Source organism: Ceratotherium simum, chromosome 16 (assembly GCF_057802395.1).
Source record: "Ceratotherium simum simum isolate JZ-2026a chromosome 16, ASM5780239v1, whole genome shotgun sequence".
NCBI lineage: Eukaryota > Metazoa > Chordata > Mammalia > Perissodactyla > Rhinocerotidae > Ceratotherium > Ceratotherium simum.
The window spans coordinates 3,336,270-3,352,777 of NC_141915.1; the positions used below are offsets into that span (position 1 = coordinate 3,336,270).

General features: G+C 38.9%; 1 protein-coding gene across 7 annotated transcripts in view; it reads left to right on the forward strand.

The window, feature by feature from the left end:
- Positions 1-16,508, forward strand: part of ULK2 (unc-51 like autophagy activating kinase 2) — a 94,760-nt gene that overhangs the window by 51,676 nt on the left and 26,576 nt on the right. For all 7 annotated transcript variants that reach the window (XR_015554615.1, XR_015554616.1, XM_087440387.1 and 4 more), the window contains 2 exons: positions 4,592-4,652; positions 15,761-15,898. Coding sequence is in view for 5 of the 7 variants with exons in the window: in XM_087440387.1 (XP_087296513.1) it covers positions 4,592-4,652; positions 15,761-15,898 (199 nt within the window). In the remaining 2 variants the exon portion in view is untranslated. The remainder of the gene's footprint in view (positions 1-4,591; positions 4,653-15,760; positions 15,899-16,508) is intronic.

Below are 16,508 nucleotides of genomic sequence, written 5' to 3' on the forward strand. Positions count from 1 at the left end.
TTACTGTAATTTGAAAATGATATGCCTAGGTATAGTTGTTTTGGGCATTTATCCTGCTTGGTGTTCTCTGAGCTTCCTGGATCTGTGACTTGGTGTCTGACATTAATTTGGGGAAATTCTCAGTACATTATTGTTTCAAGTATTTCCTTCTGTTCTTTTCTCTCCTTCTTCTCCTTCTGGTTTTCCCATTACACGTATGTTACACCTTTTGTAGTTGTCTCACAGACCTTGGGTATTCTGTTTTTTTGTGTGTGTGTGTGAGGAAGATTAGCCCTGAGCTAACATCTGTTGCCAGTCCTCTTCTTTTTGCTGAGGAAGATTGGCCCTGGGCTAACATCTGTGCCCATCTTCCTCTACTTTATATGTGGGACGCCTGCCACAGCATGGCTTGATAAGTGGTGCATAGGTCCGGGCTAGGGGATCCAAATCTGTGAACCCAGGGCCACCGAAGTGGAGTGCACAAACTTAACCACTACACCACTGGGCCGGCCCCTCTGTTCTGTTTTTTTGTCTTTGTTCTCTTTGTTTTTCAGTCGGTTTTCATGGATTCTGTTGATTTATTCTCTAGCTCAGAGATTCTTTCCTCAGCTGTGTACAGTCTACGAGTAAGCCTATCAAAGGCATTCTTCATTTCTGTTACTGTGTTTTTTTATCTCTAGCCTTTCTTTTTTGGTTCTTAGAGTTTCCATCTCTCTGCTTTTATTGCTCATGTGTTGTTGCTTGCTGTCTACTTTTTCCATTCAGGCCCTTAGCATATTAATCATAGTTGTAAATTCCCAATCTGGTAATTCTAACATCCTTGCCATGTCTGGTTCCAATGCTTGCTCTGTCTCTTCAAATGGGTTTTTTGCCTTTTGGTATGCCTTGTAATTTTTTCTTGATAGCTGTATGTCATGTACTGGGTAAAATGACAGGACTTTAGTGATGTGGTGGTGAGGTGTAGGGGGTGGGGAAGCATTCTATTGTCCTATGATTAGCTCTCAGTCTTTTCGTGAGCTTGTGCCTCTGGTCTGAACTTCACAAGTGTTTCCCAGTTTCTTCCTCCTGCCTTAGGTGAGACAGAATGGCTAGAAGGGGCTGGAGTTGGGTATTTCCCTTCCCCCAGGTCAGTTAGGCTCTGAGTTTTAACCCCAGAAGATTAAGCTCTGGTTAACTAGTTTCCCCTGAGGGCAGGCCTTGTGAAGAACAGAATGTTCTGACATTTTAAAAAATAGTTCCTTTTCCCCTCCCCCTGCCAGAAGCAGGAAGAGATTTTTCTCTGATATTTACTGTGAAATCTGATTGAGCTCCTGGAGGTAAGTCTGCTGACAATATTGTGAGCCCTTGTATACGACTGGGTCCTCCTGGAGTTTTTAACTCTCAGAGTTGACCACAATGAGCCTCCAGCAAATTGTCAATTACAGTTTGGATTTTTCTACTCTGGTTTCCGACGGTGAGTCTCTTCTCAGGTAAGGCACGACTCCCTGTATTTGCCTGTCTGTCTCTCCAATCTTGGGGGCGTTGGTTTGCCCTGCGTCTTCCCCCCTCTTTTGGATCCAAGAAGAGTTGTTGATTTTTCAGTCTGTTCAGCTTTTTACTTGTTATTAGAATGAAACGTTGACTTCCAAGCTCCTTACATGTGAAACCAGGAACTAGAAGTCTCCATTTAAGATATTTAAAACATCTATACGATTTAAAAGTAATAATATAACAAATACCTGAGTATGCTCCTCCGATTTTCTTATATTTTTGTCTGATTTTCCATCTTTTTGTCTTATTACTCTTTTAGGGAAATTTCCTTTGTTTTCTTCTAACTCTTCTATTGAGTTTTTCATTTATGCTCTCATATTTTTAATTTTCAGAGGCTCTTTTTTTCCCCATCTGAGTATTGTTCTTATTTCAGGGTGCAGTATTTGTTTTAGCTCTGAGGACATTAATTAATTATATATTTTTTAACTTTTTTTTGAAAAATATTTGTTTAGTTCTTTTTTGTCTCCCAGTTTGTTTTGGAGTCTGGTGTTCATTTTAGAGTCTTTCCTTGGATGTTTGATGATTGTCGTATGCTCATAATTAAGAATGGAAAATTAAAACCTTGTTTTGAAAGCTTTGTAGATGGCGGGTCTTGTGGACAGTGAGCCTCTACACTGGGTGATGCGGCTGAGTTATTGCCTTGGACTGCTTCCTTTTTGAAGGGCTGCTCAGATCCCCCAGAGAAGACTTAGCCAGTCCTCTGCCTAAAGAGTATATACCTGATACTATGTGGGGGAGTCAAATAGAGGAAGAAGGCTGGGGGTCTCCATAGTCAGTGTGTAAAATTTCACTTACTAACCCCTCTCCCCTCCGTCTATTTCTCACTGTATACTGCTGCCTTCATCTCTGCCTGGTGTTCTGCAGTCCAGAGACCCTCTGTTTTATTCTGTCCTGAGTATAAACATCCAGTCTTTTCCTCTAGTGGGGGGATGGGTGTTGCCTGTCTGCATGGAGCTGGGGAAAGGATATGAAATTCTAACTACTTCCAAGTTGACTTTAAAAGAATCCTTTCAGTCCTGCCCTTAATGCCATTTTGATAGTTATCTGGTACTGCTAATTACTCAGCCTTTTGTTAATCTGTGATATAAGTTGGTGTACTCTGGGGTATCCTTCTGCTAGGTCAAATACCACTTGTATCAACTTTCTAGCTTCCAAATTTTTGTGGCTGTTGACTTTTCTGTATTTTTTGCCCTTGTGAGTTTAGGCTTTTCTGTTTTCTCTCCTTCTTTCTTTCTCTATAGTTTCAAAATGACAATATGGTATCAAAATAACAATATAATTACTAAAAACCATTAAAAACTTTTTTGGGGGTCTTTTTGTCCTTAGGATAATCCCATTAGGGATGTACAATCAAATTACTGAGTTCTGAAGTCACTGGAAAGAATTCTGTGGTGATTATGCTACCAAGTTGATATGTGGTTAGGTTCCTTGCTTCATTCTACTTTTGATTTCTAGGGATTGTTCTTTTCTTTTGATTTAATTTTGTTTCATAATTATGTATGGTTCCAAACTCAAAGCTAAGTACACTTAGTGAAATCTAGCTTCTATCCCTGCCCCGTATACCCTGTTTCCTCCATTATCCTATAGGCAACTATTGTCTTTAAAATAGATTCCTTCTTTGCCCCACTTCTCTTTATCTCCTTACCCTGATTTATTTTCCTTTATACCTCTTATCACTCCCTGACATTATTACCTTCTTTCACTGATAGAATGTAAGCTCCTGAGAGCAGAGACCTGAGATATGCTAAAATATAGTCATGCGCCTCATAATGATGTTTCAGCAATGACCAACAGCATGTATGATAGTGGTCTCGTAAGATTAGTACCATATAGCCTAGGTGTATAGCTATACCATCTAGGTTAGTGTGAGTACACTCTATGATATTTCCACAATGATGAAATCACCTAACGACACATTTCTCAGAACATATCCTGTCGTTAAGTGATGCACAACTGTAAATGCTTTTCTTAGTTCCCATTTAGGCCCATTCAAAGGGATATTTGTGATTGTTTTTTCCCTTTTTGAGTGTAGGTTTACAGCATAGTTTGTTTTATTTTTTAAAATTTATATTATTTGGTCAACACAGCTATTTCACATCAACACATTTTAATTATACCTTTATAGCCATTTAAAATCACACAGGGGGGCCGGCCCTGTGGCTTGGTGGTTAAGTGCGCGCGCTGCAATGCTGGTGGCCCGGGTTCGGATCCCGGGTGCGCATCGAGGCACCACTTCTCCGTCCATCCTGAGGCCGAGTCCCACATACAGCAACTAGAAGGATGTGCAGCTATGACATACAACTATCTACTGGGGCTTTGGGGGGAAAAAATAAAATAAATAAAAAAAAAAAAATCTTTAAAATCACACAGGGCAGTGTGATAGTGGATATAAGAGTGACAAGGAATGAGGGACCCCTGCATTCTGAGCTGTTCTCTCTTCCTGTATACAGATGATGTAGGAGTAGGTGAAGATGGCCTGTGGCATGTGCTGCTGTGTCGGAGAGGCCCCAGCTTCCATGATATCTTGTTCAACAGCCCATTCAAGACATAAGAAAGTGTTATGCAGGAGCACGGGGTTGCTTCAATGTTAGAGGGAACTAGAATTTGTTTACAGTCAGTTGTGCTAGAATGTGACATATGTGTTCCCAGAAATCACCACACTCTGTAAAATTGTTCAATAAAAACCACAGAGTTTATGGGCAAATTGGGATTAGGGGCACAACACTCAAAACCTTTGTCAGTGATACATTAGAAGGAACATGATAAAAACAGTAGCAAAGTTTTTGCACATGTTAAATGGTGAAGAAATGCGTAAACACTGCAATAAATATGCCACTTTACCTTGAAAAGGCCTAATGTTTGCTTATAGAAGTGGGCATTGAAAGGGTTGCAGCCTTTAAATTCAGCTGGGTGAAATGTTCTGTATTCACCTGTTGTTACTCATGTACAAAATTGCATCATAAGCAAATGGTAAATTTGTGTTGTGCTCAGATTGTTTTCTAATAATCATGTTGGAACAATTTATGTTTTTTAAGCAGGTGGTATAGCAGAACTGACTGTAGTTTTTCTCTTTCTCCTTTAGATGATATGCCAGTGGGAACTGTTGGCAAACGTGCTTCAAATGAGTTCTTGATGTGTGGAGGGTATGTTTACATATCTTTAACTGAAAGATTTTCATATTTTGGGCTTTTTTGCAAGTAAAGTTATAGAACTTTGACTATGTTCTTGATTCTAAAATTTATTTTATGGGCCGGCCCCATGGCTTAGCGGTTAAGTGTGCGCGCTCCACTGCTGGCGGCCTGGGTTCGGATCCCGACGCGCACCAGACACACCGCTTCTCCAGCCATGCTGAGGCCACGTCCCACATACAGCAACTAGAGGGATGTGCAGCTATGTCATACAACTATCTACTGGGGCTTTGGGGGAAAAAATAAATAAATAAAAAAAATTAAAATTTATTTTATTTGTTTCACAATTTAATCATTTCTTTAAAAAATTTTTTTAAATTATGGTAAAAAACGTAAAATTTGCCATCTTAACTATTTTTTAACTTTACAGTTCAGTAGTATTAAGTATATTCACAGTATTGTGCACCAGATCTCCAGAACTTTTTCATCTTGCAAAACGGAAACTCAGAACTCATTATGTAACAACACTCCCCTTTTCCCCCTGCCCCCAGGCACTGATAAACCTACCATTCTACTTTCTGTTTCTATGACTTGGACTATTTTGGATACCTCATATAAGGAGAATCATACGATATATATTGTTTTGTGATTAGCTTAGTTCACTAAGCATAATGTCTTCAAGGTTCATCTATGTTGTAGCATGTGTCAGAATTTTCTTCTTAAGGCTGAATAATATTCCATTCTGTGTCTATACCGCATTTTGTTTACCCATTCATCTGTCGATGGGCACTTCGGTTGCTTCCACCTCTTGGCTATTGTGAATAATACTGCTATGAATGTGAATGTGCAAATGTCTGTTCGAGACCCTACTTTCAATTCTTTTGGATATATTCCCAAAAGTGGGGTTGCTGGATCCTATGGTAATTAATCCTATTTATAATAGTTTGAGGAGCCGCCATGCTGTTTTCCACAGCAACTGCATCATTTTACATTCCTGGCAACAGTGCACAAGAGATCCAGTTTCTCCACATCCTGGTCAACACGTGTTATTTTCTATTTTTTTGGTAATAGGTACCTTAATGGGTGTGAGGCAATACAGGCGTTTCTCAGAGCTGTTGCAGTTTCAATTCTAGACCACCGCAATAAAGCGAGTCACAAGCGAGTTTTGGTTTCCTGTGCATATAAAAGTTATGGTTACACAATACTGTAGTCTATTAAGTGTAGTAGCATTATGTCTAAAAAAACAGTGTACGTAACTTAACTAAAAATACTTTATTGCTAAAAAATGCTAACCATCATCTGATCCTTCAGATCCTTGATCCTTGTTAACAATAGTAACATCAAAGATCACTGATCACAGATGACCGTAACAAATGTAATAATAATGAAAAAGTTTTAAGTATTGTGAGGATTACCAAAATGTGACAGAGACACGAAGTGAGCAAATGTTGTTGGAAAAATGGCACTGATAGACTTGCCACAAACCTTTGATTTGTAAAAAACATGATATTTGTGGAGCGTAATAAAGCGAAAAGCAATAAAAACAAGGTATGCCTGTATCTCATTGTGGTTTTGATTTGCCTTTCTCTAACAATTAGTGATTTTGAGCATATTTTCATAGTATATGAAAATGGTCATTTGTATATCATATTTGGAGAAATTGTCTATTCAAGTCCTTTGCCCATTTTTTTTTTTTTTTTGTGAGGAAGATCAGCCCTTAGCTAACATCCGTGCCAATCCTCCTCTTTTTGCTGAGGAAGACTGGCCCTGAGCTAACATCCGTGCCCATCTTCCTCCACTTTATGTGGGATGCCGCCACAGCGTGGCCTGACAAGCAGTGTGTTGGTGCGCGCCCGGGATCCGAACCCGGGTCTCCAGCAGTGGAGCGCATGCACTTAACCGCTACGTCATGGGGCCGGCCCCTTTGCCCATTTTTTAATCAGGTTTTTTGTTGTTGTTGGGTTGTAGGATTGCTTTATATATTTTGGATATTAACCGTTGATCAGATATATGATTTACAAATATTGTCTCCCATTCCACAGGTTGTCTTTTCACTCTGTTGATGTGTCCTATGAGCACAGAAGTTTTAAAATTTGATAGTCCCATTTGTCTGTTTTTCATTTTGTTTGCTTGTGTTTTTGGTGTCATATCGAAGAAATCATTGCCTAATTCAATGTCACAAAGCTTTTCTCCTGTGTTTTCTTCTAGGAGTTATATAGTTTGGGGTCTTATTTTTATTATTATTATTTTTTTATTTTTTGAGGAAGATCAGCCCTGAGCTAACATCCATGCTAATCCTCCTCTTTTTGCTGAGGAAGACTGGCTCTGAGCTAACATCTATTGCCAATCCTCCTCCTTTTTTTTTTTCCCCAAAGCCCCAGTAGATAGTTGTATGTCATAGTTGCCTCATCCTTCTAGTTGTTGTATGTGGGACGCAGCCTCAGCATGGCCGGAGAAGCGGTGCGTCTGTGCGTGCCCGGGATCCGAAACTGGGTCGCCAGTAGCAGAGCGCGCGCACTTAACTGCTAAGCCACGGGGCCAGCCCCTCGGGTCTTATTTTTAGATCTAATTCATTTTGAGTTAATTTTTGTATATGGTGTAAGGTAAGGGTCCAACGTCATTTTTTTTGCATATGGATATCCAGTTTGCCAACACAATTTGCTGAAGAGACTGTCCTTTCCCCATTGAGTGGTGTTGGCACCTTGTCGAAGATCATTTGTCCATATATGCAAGGATTTGTTTCTGGGCTCTCTATTCTATATTGGTCTATATGTCTTATCTTTTTTTTTTTAATTTATTTTTTACTTTATTTTATTATTTTTTTTTGGTAAGAAAGATTAGTCCTGAGCTAACATCTGTTGCCAATCCTCCTCTTTTTGCTTGAGGAAGATTGGCCCTGGGCTAATATCTGTGCCCATCTTCCTCTACTTTATATGTGGGATGCCTGCCACAGCATGGCTTGATAAGTGGTGTGTAGGTCCGTGCCCAGGATCTGAACCTGTGAACCCTGGGTGGCTGAAGCGGAGTGCACGAACTTAACCACTATGCAACTGGGCCAGCCCCTATATGTCTATCTTTATGCTAGTACCACACTGTTTTGATTATTGTAGCTTTGTAATATATTTCGAAATAAGGAAGTGTGAGACCTCCAGTTTTGTTCTTCTTTTCCAAGATTGTTTTGACTGTTCAGAGTCCCTGCAAATTCCATATGAATTTTAGGATAGATTTGTCTATTTCTGCAAAAAATGCCATTGGGTTTTTGATAGGGATTACATTCATCTGTTTAGATCACTTTGGGTAATATTGCCATCTTAACAATATTAAATCTTCCAATCCACAAACACAGGCTGTCTTCTTTAATTTCTTTCAGTAAAGTTTTGTAGTTTTCAGCAATCTTTCATCTCCTTAATTATTCTTAAGTATTTTATTCTTTCTACATTTAAGATCATATTATTTGTGAACAGATAATTTCACTTCTTCTTTTCCTGTTTGAATTCCTTTTATTTCTTTTCCTTGCTTAATTGGCCTGGCTAGGACTTCTATGTTGAATAGAAGTGGTGAGGGGCTGGCCTGGTGGTGTAGCAGTTAAGTGCGTGCGCTCTGCTGCGGCGGCCCAGGGTTTGGATCCTGGGGCCGCACGGACACACGGCTTGTCAAGCCATGCTGTGGTGGTGTCCCATATAAAGTGGAGGAAGATGGGCACGGATGTTAGCTCAGGGCTGATCTTCCTCACAAAAAAAAAAAAAAAAAAGTGGTGAGGGGGGTCTTCTTGTCTTGTTCCTGATCATAGACAAAAGGCTTTCAATCTTTCACCATTAAATATGATGTTAGCTGTGGGCTCTTCATATATGGCCTTTATTATGTTGAGATAATTTCCTTCTAGTCCTAGTTTATTGAGTGTTTTTATTATGAAAGAGTGTTGGATTTTTTCAAATGCTTTTTCTGCATCAATTGAGATGATGATGTGGTTTTTGTCCTTCTTTCTGTTACTGTGGTGTATTATAAATCCCATTTGGTCTTGGTGTATGATCCTTTTAATGTGCTTTTGAATTCAGTTTGCTAGCATTTTGTTGAGGATTTTTGCATCAAATTTCACTAGGTATATCGTTCTGTAGTTTTCTTTTCTTGTAGTATCTATGTCTTGGTATTAAGGTAATGCTGAACTCATGAAATGAGTTTGGGAGTGTTCTCTTTATGTTTTGGAAGAGTTTGACGACTGTTGGTGTTAATTTTTTAGGTGTTTGGTAGAATTCACTGGTGAAGCCATCTGGTCCTGGGATTTTCTTTGTTGGGACGTTTTTGATTACTGATTCAGTCTTTTTACTAGTTATGGATCTGTTCAGATATTTTCCTTCATGATCCAGTCTTGGTAGGTTGTGTCTTTTTAGGAATTTATCCATTTCTTCTAGGTTATCCAGTCTGTTGGCAAGCAGTTGTTCCTAGTATTCTCTTATCATCTTTTTTATTTCTGTGGCATTAGTTGTGATGTCCCTTCTTTGATTTCTGCTTCTGAGTCGTCTTTCTTTTTTTCTTAGTTAATCTAGCTAATGGTTTGTCAATTTGTTAATCTTTTAAAAATGCCAACTCTTAGCTTCTTTGATTTTTTTTTTTTTTGTATTGTTTTTCTATCTTCTTGTTTTTGTTTTTGTTGTGAGGAAGACTGGCCCTGGGCTAACATCCGTGCCCATCTTCCTCCACTTTATGTGGGACGCCGCCACAGCATGGCCTGACAAGCGGCGTGTTGGTGCGCGCCTGGGATCTGAACCCGGGGCGCCAGTAGCGGAGCGCGTGCAGTAAACCGCTACGCCATGGGGCTAGCCCTCTATCTTCTTGATTTTATTTCTGTTATAATCTTTATTGTTTCCTTCCTTCTGCTAGCTTTGGGTTTGGTATGTTCTTGTTTTTCTAGTTCCTTGAGGGATAAAGTTAGGTTGTTGATTTAAGTTCTTTCTTTTTTACTGAGAGCATTTACAGCTATAAACTTCCATCTTAGCACTACTTTCATTGTATCCTGTAAGTTTTGGTATGTTGTGTTTTCATTTTCATTTTTCTTGAGGTAATTTCTGATTTCTTTTATGATTTCTTCTTTGACCCATTGGTTGTTTAAAAGTGTGTTAGTTTCTATGTATTTGTGGATTTTCTAGTTTTCCTTCTGCTCTTGGTTTCTAGTTTCTATTCATTCTGACTGGAAAAGGTACTTTGTATGATTTCAGTCTTTTAAAATTTGTCGAGATTTGTTTTATGGCCTAACATGTAGTCTATCCAGGAGAGTGTTTCATGTACACTTGAGAAAATGTATATTTTCTGTTGGTGGGAGGATGTTCTATATATGTGTGTTAGGTCCAGTTGGTCTATAGTTTTGTTCAAGCTCACAGTTTCTTTCTCTGTTTTTTTTTTATATATATATATATTTTTTTTGGTGAGGAAGATTGGCCCTGAGCTTACATCTGTGCCTGTCTTCCTCTATTTTGTATATGGGATGCTGCCACATCATGGCTTGATGAGCGGTGCGTAGGTCCGCACCCGGGATCCACATCTGCCAACCCTGGGCCACTGAAGCAGAGTGTGCGAACTTAACCACTACACTACTGGGCCGGCCTAAGCCTGCTGTTTCTTTATTGATCTTTCATCTGGTTGTTCTATCCATTATTGAAAGTTTGGTGTCGAAGTCTCTAACTATTATTGTAGAATTGTCTGTTTCTCCCTTTAATTCTGTCAATATTTGCTTCATATATTTGGGAGTGCTGAGGTTTGGTGCATAAATATTTATAACTTTTATATCTTGTTAATCAGTCCTTTTATCATTGTATAATGTCCTTTTATGTCTCATAACAGTGTTTGACTGAAAGTCTATTTTGTCTGATATTAATATAGCCGCGTGTGCTCTCTTATGGTTACCATTTGCATGGAATATCTTTTTCCATCCTTTCCCTTTCAGCCTAGTAGAGAGAGATTTATTATTGCCGTTTTGTTACTTTTCTGTATGTCTTGTGGTTTTTTTGTCCCTTGTTTCCTCTCTTACCACCTTCCTTTGCATTTTGTTGATTTTTTTTGTAGTGACATGCTTTGATTCTCTTCTCATTTCCTATTGTGTATATTCTATAGATATATCCTTTGTGGTTACCATTGTGATTCCATAAAATATCTTCGAGTTATAACAATCTATTTTAAACTGATAAACTGCATACAAAACTCTACTCCTGTAGAGAGTATAGGGAGTATACAGACCCCCCTACCCTGCTTTATGTTACTGATGTCACAAATTGCATCTTGATCTATTGTGTACCCATTAACATAGATTTATAGGGGTTTTTTGGTACTTTTGTCTCTTAGATTCTATACAAGAATTTGGGACATGCTGATCTCAAAGGAGGGAAAATGAGTGGAGAACTACATAATAGCCCTGGAAACTTCTGTTCTGTTATCAGTCTGTTCTACTTTGAGAACAGTGTGTCCCAAATGGGAGCTGTTCTTTCAACCTGCTTCCCAGGGATTGTGGCTGGGAGTACACCAGGGAGTGTAGAAATGGGTCTAGGGAGAAGTCCTGAATATTTTGGAAAAAAAAAAATACACTCTACCACGAGATATTCAGTGTAGTGAAAACAGAAATATAAAAAGAATATAAAAAATTATGCTATTGACCTTAAACGAATAGACAGCTAGTTCTTTCTTCAGCAAAAGTGGTTTTTCTTGGGCTCAGCAAAGAATTGCAGTTTGGAATCTGCAACCATGGTGAGCCACATGCAAGTTCGCCAGCAGCAAGCAGGGAGAAACTCTGTAGAGGGGAAGAGGAAGTTGGGAGGGCTGTTGTAACAGCGTTGCAGTGTAGTAGCTTTTCACTGGGGCTGCACTGTGACAGTCTCTCTCATTAAGATTTTGTATCTCCATCTCCCGATAGCTATCATTTCATATATTGGTTTAAGTAATTTTAGTCATGGTATATTTAATTCTTTCCTTAGAACCTTAGTTTTACTGAAATTACTTTGAAATGTTTTATTGTAGTGAAATGAGTAATTTTTTTCTAAGGATCAGAAATTTTCCTGGGAAACTAATCCTAGTCTTATAATAATATGTTAGGAAAATAAACCTCAGGATACAGAATTTTGCTTTCTAGCATCTATTGGGGCACAGATATTGAGGGAAATGTATGTACATGTTGTTCGTTGTTAATGACAGCCTCTTATCATCTTAGGAGCTCAGGTTTTTGGCGTGCAGTACTTTGGCATTTCTGGGCACAAATTTAGCCTGCCATTTCAGGAAAGCAATGCTTAGGTTAAGAGTGTAAGAATGAATTTACAGTGTGGTGTAAAAGATAATTAGACACTATCGTGAGCCACACTTAAATGGATCTTCTATTTTTCTTAGCTACGTTAGTAGTGAAATGCCCAACCAAGTTAGTACCATCTCTCTTGAGGTTTTCATTTCATCTGTCTCTAAAACAGGTTTAGAAAATCATACTTCTTCTTGACATTATTGACTAGTTTACTGACCTTTCATTGAATGCCAGCTGGATAATACATGCCTACTAGGTTACTCATGCAAGTTTGCCAGGTACTCATGAAATCTTGTTGAATTGCTTGCTGAAATGCTTCTTAATAGTGTTGGTGCATTTTAGCACTTTGAAGGAATTTTTAATAGGAAAGACAAAATAAAATGCTATGGGAAAAAAATGCATATTTGGGACCAGGAATTTTGGAACTATGTGGTAGTTTATCAGTAAAATATGTAAAGCTAGAAGTTCTCTTAGTGTCTCAGTAATTTTTAGTGATGCCTCTACACTAATAGAAATACCTAACAGTTCCGTTTGTTAAGTAGTTCTTCCCGAACAACTTAATAGCAATTTTAGTTTACATTGGTAGTAGGAGTTTTCAAAGTGTCTGTATGTTGACTTAAAAAATTTATTGTAGGACCAGTCTCGATGGCTTAGTGGTTAAAGTTCAGCGCACTCTGCTTTGGTGTCCCAGGTTTAGTTCCCAGGCGTGGAACCATACCACCCGTCTGTCAGTAGCCATGCTGTGGCAGCAGCTCACATACAAGAACTAGAAGGACTTACAACTAGAATATACAACTATGTACTGGGGCTCAGAGGGAGGGAAAAAGGTAAAAGAGGAAGATTGGCAACAGATGTTAGCTCAGGGTGAATCTTTCCCAGCAAAAAAAAAAAAGCTATCCCTTCTCCTCCTAATGTACCCCAGGGCACCCCTTTGAGCAGTAGTGGCAGCCTGGAGTCCCTTGATGCACAGTTTAGGAACCCTGGGGATAAGCAAATTTTTTACAGACTTGTTTTGCTGCCTTTCTCTCAGGATGTGTTTTAAATATGGGAATTGTATATTTCCACATTTCCACGTCTTTTGATTTGCTGCCATGTTTTCTTCTTGAGTTGTCTTTGGCTCTTTTCTCAGCTTCTCTTCCTTTGGTGTAATTCTTTACCTTTTCTTTCCTTCACCAATAAGTGCATTTTCACCTAAAGAAGCTCTTAGTGATAATTCCTTCACTACCCATATGACGGTCTTCAGTACTTGCAGGGAGTGTGATATCCATTCCACAAAATGGATGCATTTTGTGCATCCAGACAAAAAATAGGCACAGCCATAGGAGTTAGGATAGGAAAGGTTTTTTTAATGTTTAAAAATTTTTTTGTTTTATTTTTTTCTTGTTATTTTTATCTACTTATGTTTTTTCTTCTTATTCTTTGTTTGTTTTTTTTGTTTTAGTTTTAGGATATCAGAATTTAGAAGATGAGTTGTTACCAGCCATTGATGTAGGCCAACTGTGTGCACAGCCTGTGGTGTATTAGGGTGTGTCTTCTCTGAGTGGATTCCTATGTCTGTGATGGCCTCTCCACAGACACTAACCACTTTCTTGCTGGACCTGTCGCCTGCTTTCCGTCTGCAGCTGTAGGCCTGTAGTCTTCTAGTCCTTCATCTGTCCTTTTGCATTTGTGTCTTCCTCTCAGCATTTGTGGGGGTAGATAGAATGACATATGATTGTGTTACTGTGTGGGCAGACTGCTTAGTCTTCCATGCAGGGTGAAGATGACTTTCCACGTAGAGAATCCTCTGAACTACAGGACCTAGTGGAGGTGAGGAGGACATGCTGGAGACTCAGGGCATGCGTAGACCTTCCCTTTCCTCACCTTGGGCTTAGGGAGTCAGATGGTGGTTAAATATTGGTGCAGAAAAGTGGCTGCAGTGGTCCTAGCTAGCTGGAGCTCTGGGAATTTGTCCAGAGAAGACTTTGTAGACTCAGCAAGCCTGCTTGAAGGTGCTGTCCAGAGACCATCTGAGACAGTATTTACAGAACACCTGCCCTGGCTGTTCATCTCCTGATATGCTGGGCGGTGGGGGAACCAGAGTCGTTAGAGAAGCCAGGTGGATGCTTAGGATTCCTTGAGAGAGGCGCTTTGGATTATGAGGTTGCTAAGTTTACTTCTTAGGTTATCTTTATCCAGCGTCTTTATTTCCCTTTGTTGATTAACAAGTACAGGAAAAATATTAGAACTTGACAATGTATAAGATAAAAAAAAAAATTCCCAGAGGTACTTACTTCACCAACTCTTTATTTACCCGTTAAATTGAGACAGTAGAAAGACAGCATTTGTTCATTCATATTCTCATACTTGATGGCTGTGCTGGTTGTTCTGTTTTTGAGGAACTTAGGCTGTCAGGCCTGTGTTAGAGAAGTCTTGTTTAGTGAAGTCTTGTAGAGCTGTTTAGTTTCCGGTAGTAGAAGTGTTTTGTTTTGTTTTCAGGTTGTAGATAAATTTCACAATCAGATGTGTAGATATGAAAAACATAAATCATTGTATTTAAAGGATACTTAATGGAATTACCTAAATGAAAAATAGAGCATAGAAGCACACTAAATGGTGTATCAATTAGGAATTCCACTTGGCTACAAACAACAGGGGGGCTGAACATAGTGTAGTTGAACACTAAGATTTAGTTTTCTTGCATGAAGAGAAGTCAAGATAAATAGTTGTTGCTTTCGTTTCTGTGGCTCAAGGAAATTAAGTGTCTCCAATTCTTTTGGCCTTTTCTTCGTGGTTCCAAGGTAGCTGCTGAAGCTCCAGCAGGCATACCTACATTCCGGGTGGGAGGAAGAAAGATGAATGGATAAAAGACTTCCACTTACGTCTCACTGACCAAGACACACATATGACTACTCATGGCTGCTAGGGAGTCTGGGATATGTCATAATTTAACTGGGAAAATCACTACCTTCCATAAAATTTGAGTTTTGTTAGTAAGAAACAGTGGGTGAATGGATATTGGGAAAGCAACTAACATCTCTGTTACAGAGAAGATTCTCTTTTTATTTACACATGAAATACTCTAATAGTTCAAAAAGTTCTAAAATGACACTTTAGTTTGGATAAGTAAATATATGATCTCTTTATATCTGTAATGTTCTAATTGGGAAAGAGTGGGAGATTTGTGTGGCTTTTTTAGAATTATAGGAGGGCAGAAGAATGAAATAAGTCATCTTTCTTAAGGCCAGTAATGTCCCTGATGTTTCAAGATATGTTGTAAGTTGAATTAAAGTCATCCTAGGATACACTATTTCTGAAATTATGAAAAGCAAGGAAAGAGGCTATTAAAGAAACCAAATACTAACACTTGAAAATGTGGACCTCAGATCAGTTATATGCTTTGTGAGTTGTGCAGTGTATTCTCAGTCTTCATAAAAGTCAGAGTTCCTTGGGAACGTTTACTGCATTCTTAACTTTTGTAAACATTCCAGTTGTCTTTGCTCTTGAGCTTCCTGTTCTTTTACCCAGCATATTTTCCTAGAAATATTTTTTTCTCTCACATAGTAATGAATAGCAGAATGTCAGCGGAAACTGAGTTTTGCCGACCTATTTTTGTAGAGGAATGTTTTTCTAGTTTCTTGTTAGACTTCTTAGTCCTCAATATGCATATGAATGTCAGGAGAGTTCTTTAAATGACAAGTGTGATTTTTTGGCTTTATATATATATTTTAAGATGATCATTTCTTATTCACATACAGAAGTGATCATTTGGTGTTTTCTAGATTTTTCTCTAAATATTACCAACGAGTCAAATGAAAGAAAAATGGTCTTACTTGGATTTCTTTCCTTTTTCAATAAAATATGGTTGCAGGCAGTGTCAGCCTGCTGTGTCGCCTCACAGTGAAACAGCACCAATTCCAGTTCCTACTCAGATAAGGAATTATCAGCGCATAGAGCAGAATCTGACATCTACTGCTGCCTCTGGCACAAATCCGCATGGTTCTCCAAGGTAAGCTGGTATTTTTTTCTTAATTCTTTTTCTTTTCTGTTTTTTTTTGGTGAGGAAGATCTGCCCTGAGGTAACATCTGCAAATCCTCCTCTTTTTGTTGAGGAAGACCGGCCCTGGGCTAACATCCATGCCCATCTTCCTCCACTTTATAATGGGACGCCGCCACAGCATGGCTTGACAGGTGGTGCGTCGGTGCGTGCCGGGGTTCCGAACCGGTGAGCCCTGGGCCACCACAGTGACGTGTGCGCACTTAACCACTTGCGCCACCGGGCTGGCCCCTCTTTTTCTTTTCTTTTAAAAATGTTCTTGTTATTGAAAGATCTGTTGCTTTCCATGGCCACCTTAGTCTCTTACGTATGTGTATAATAGAGGTGTACGAAACTGAATAATAAAAAAATTTGTAATGCATCTATTTAAGTGATATTTAAGCTTGGCTGGATAATATAGTATGATATGTATATATTTGTCCACAAATGTAATTATTTTTAAGAATTGAGGAAGGACTAGTTAAAAAGTGAAATCCCACCAGTTGCAGCAGATTGTTTACATATTATTTATTTCTCCCACATCCTGAAACCCCACTAAGGTAGTAAAGGAATGAAAAGGTAT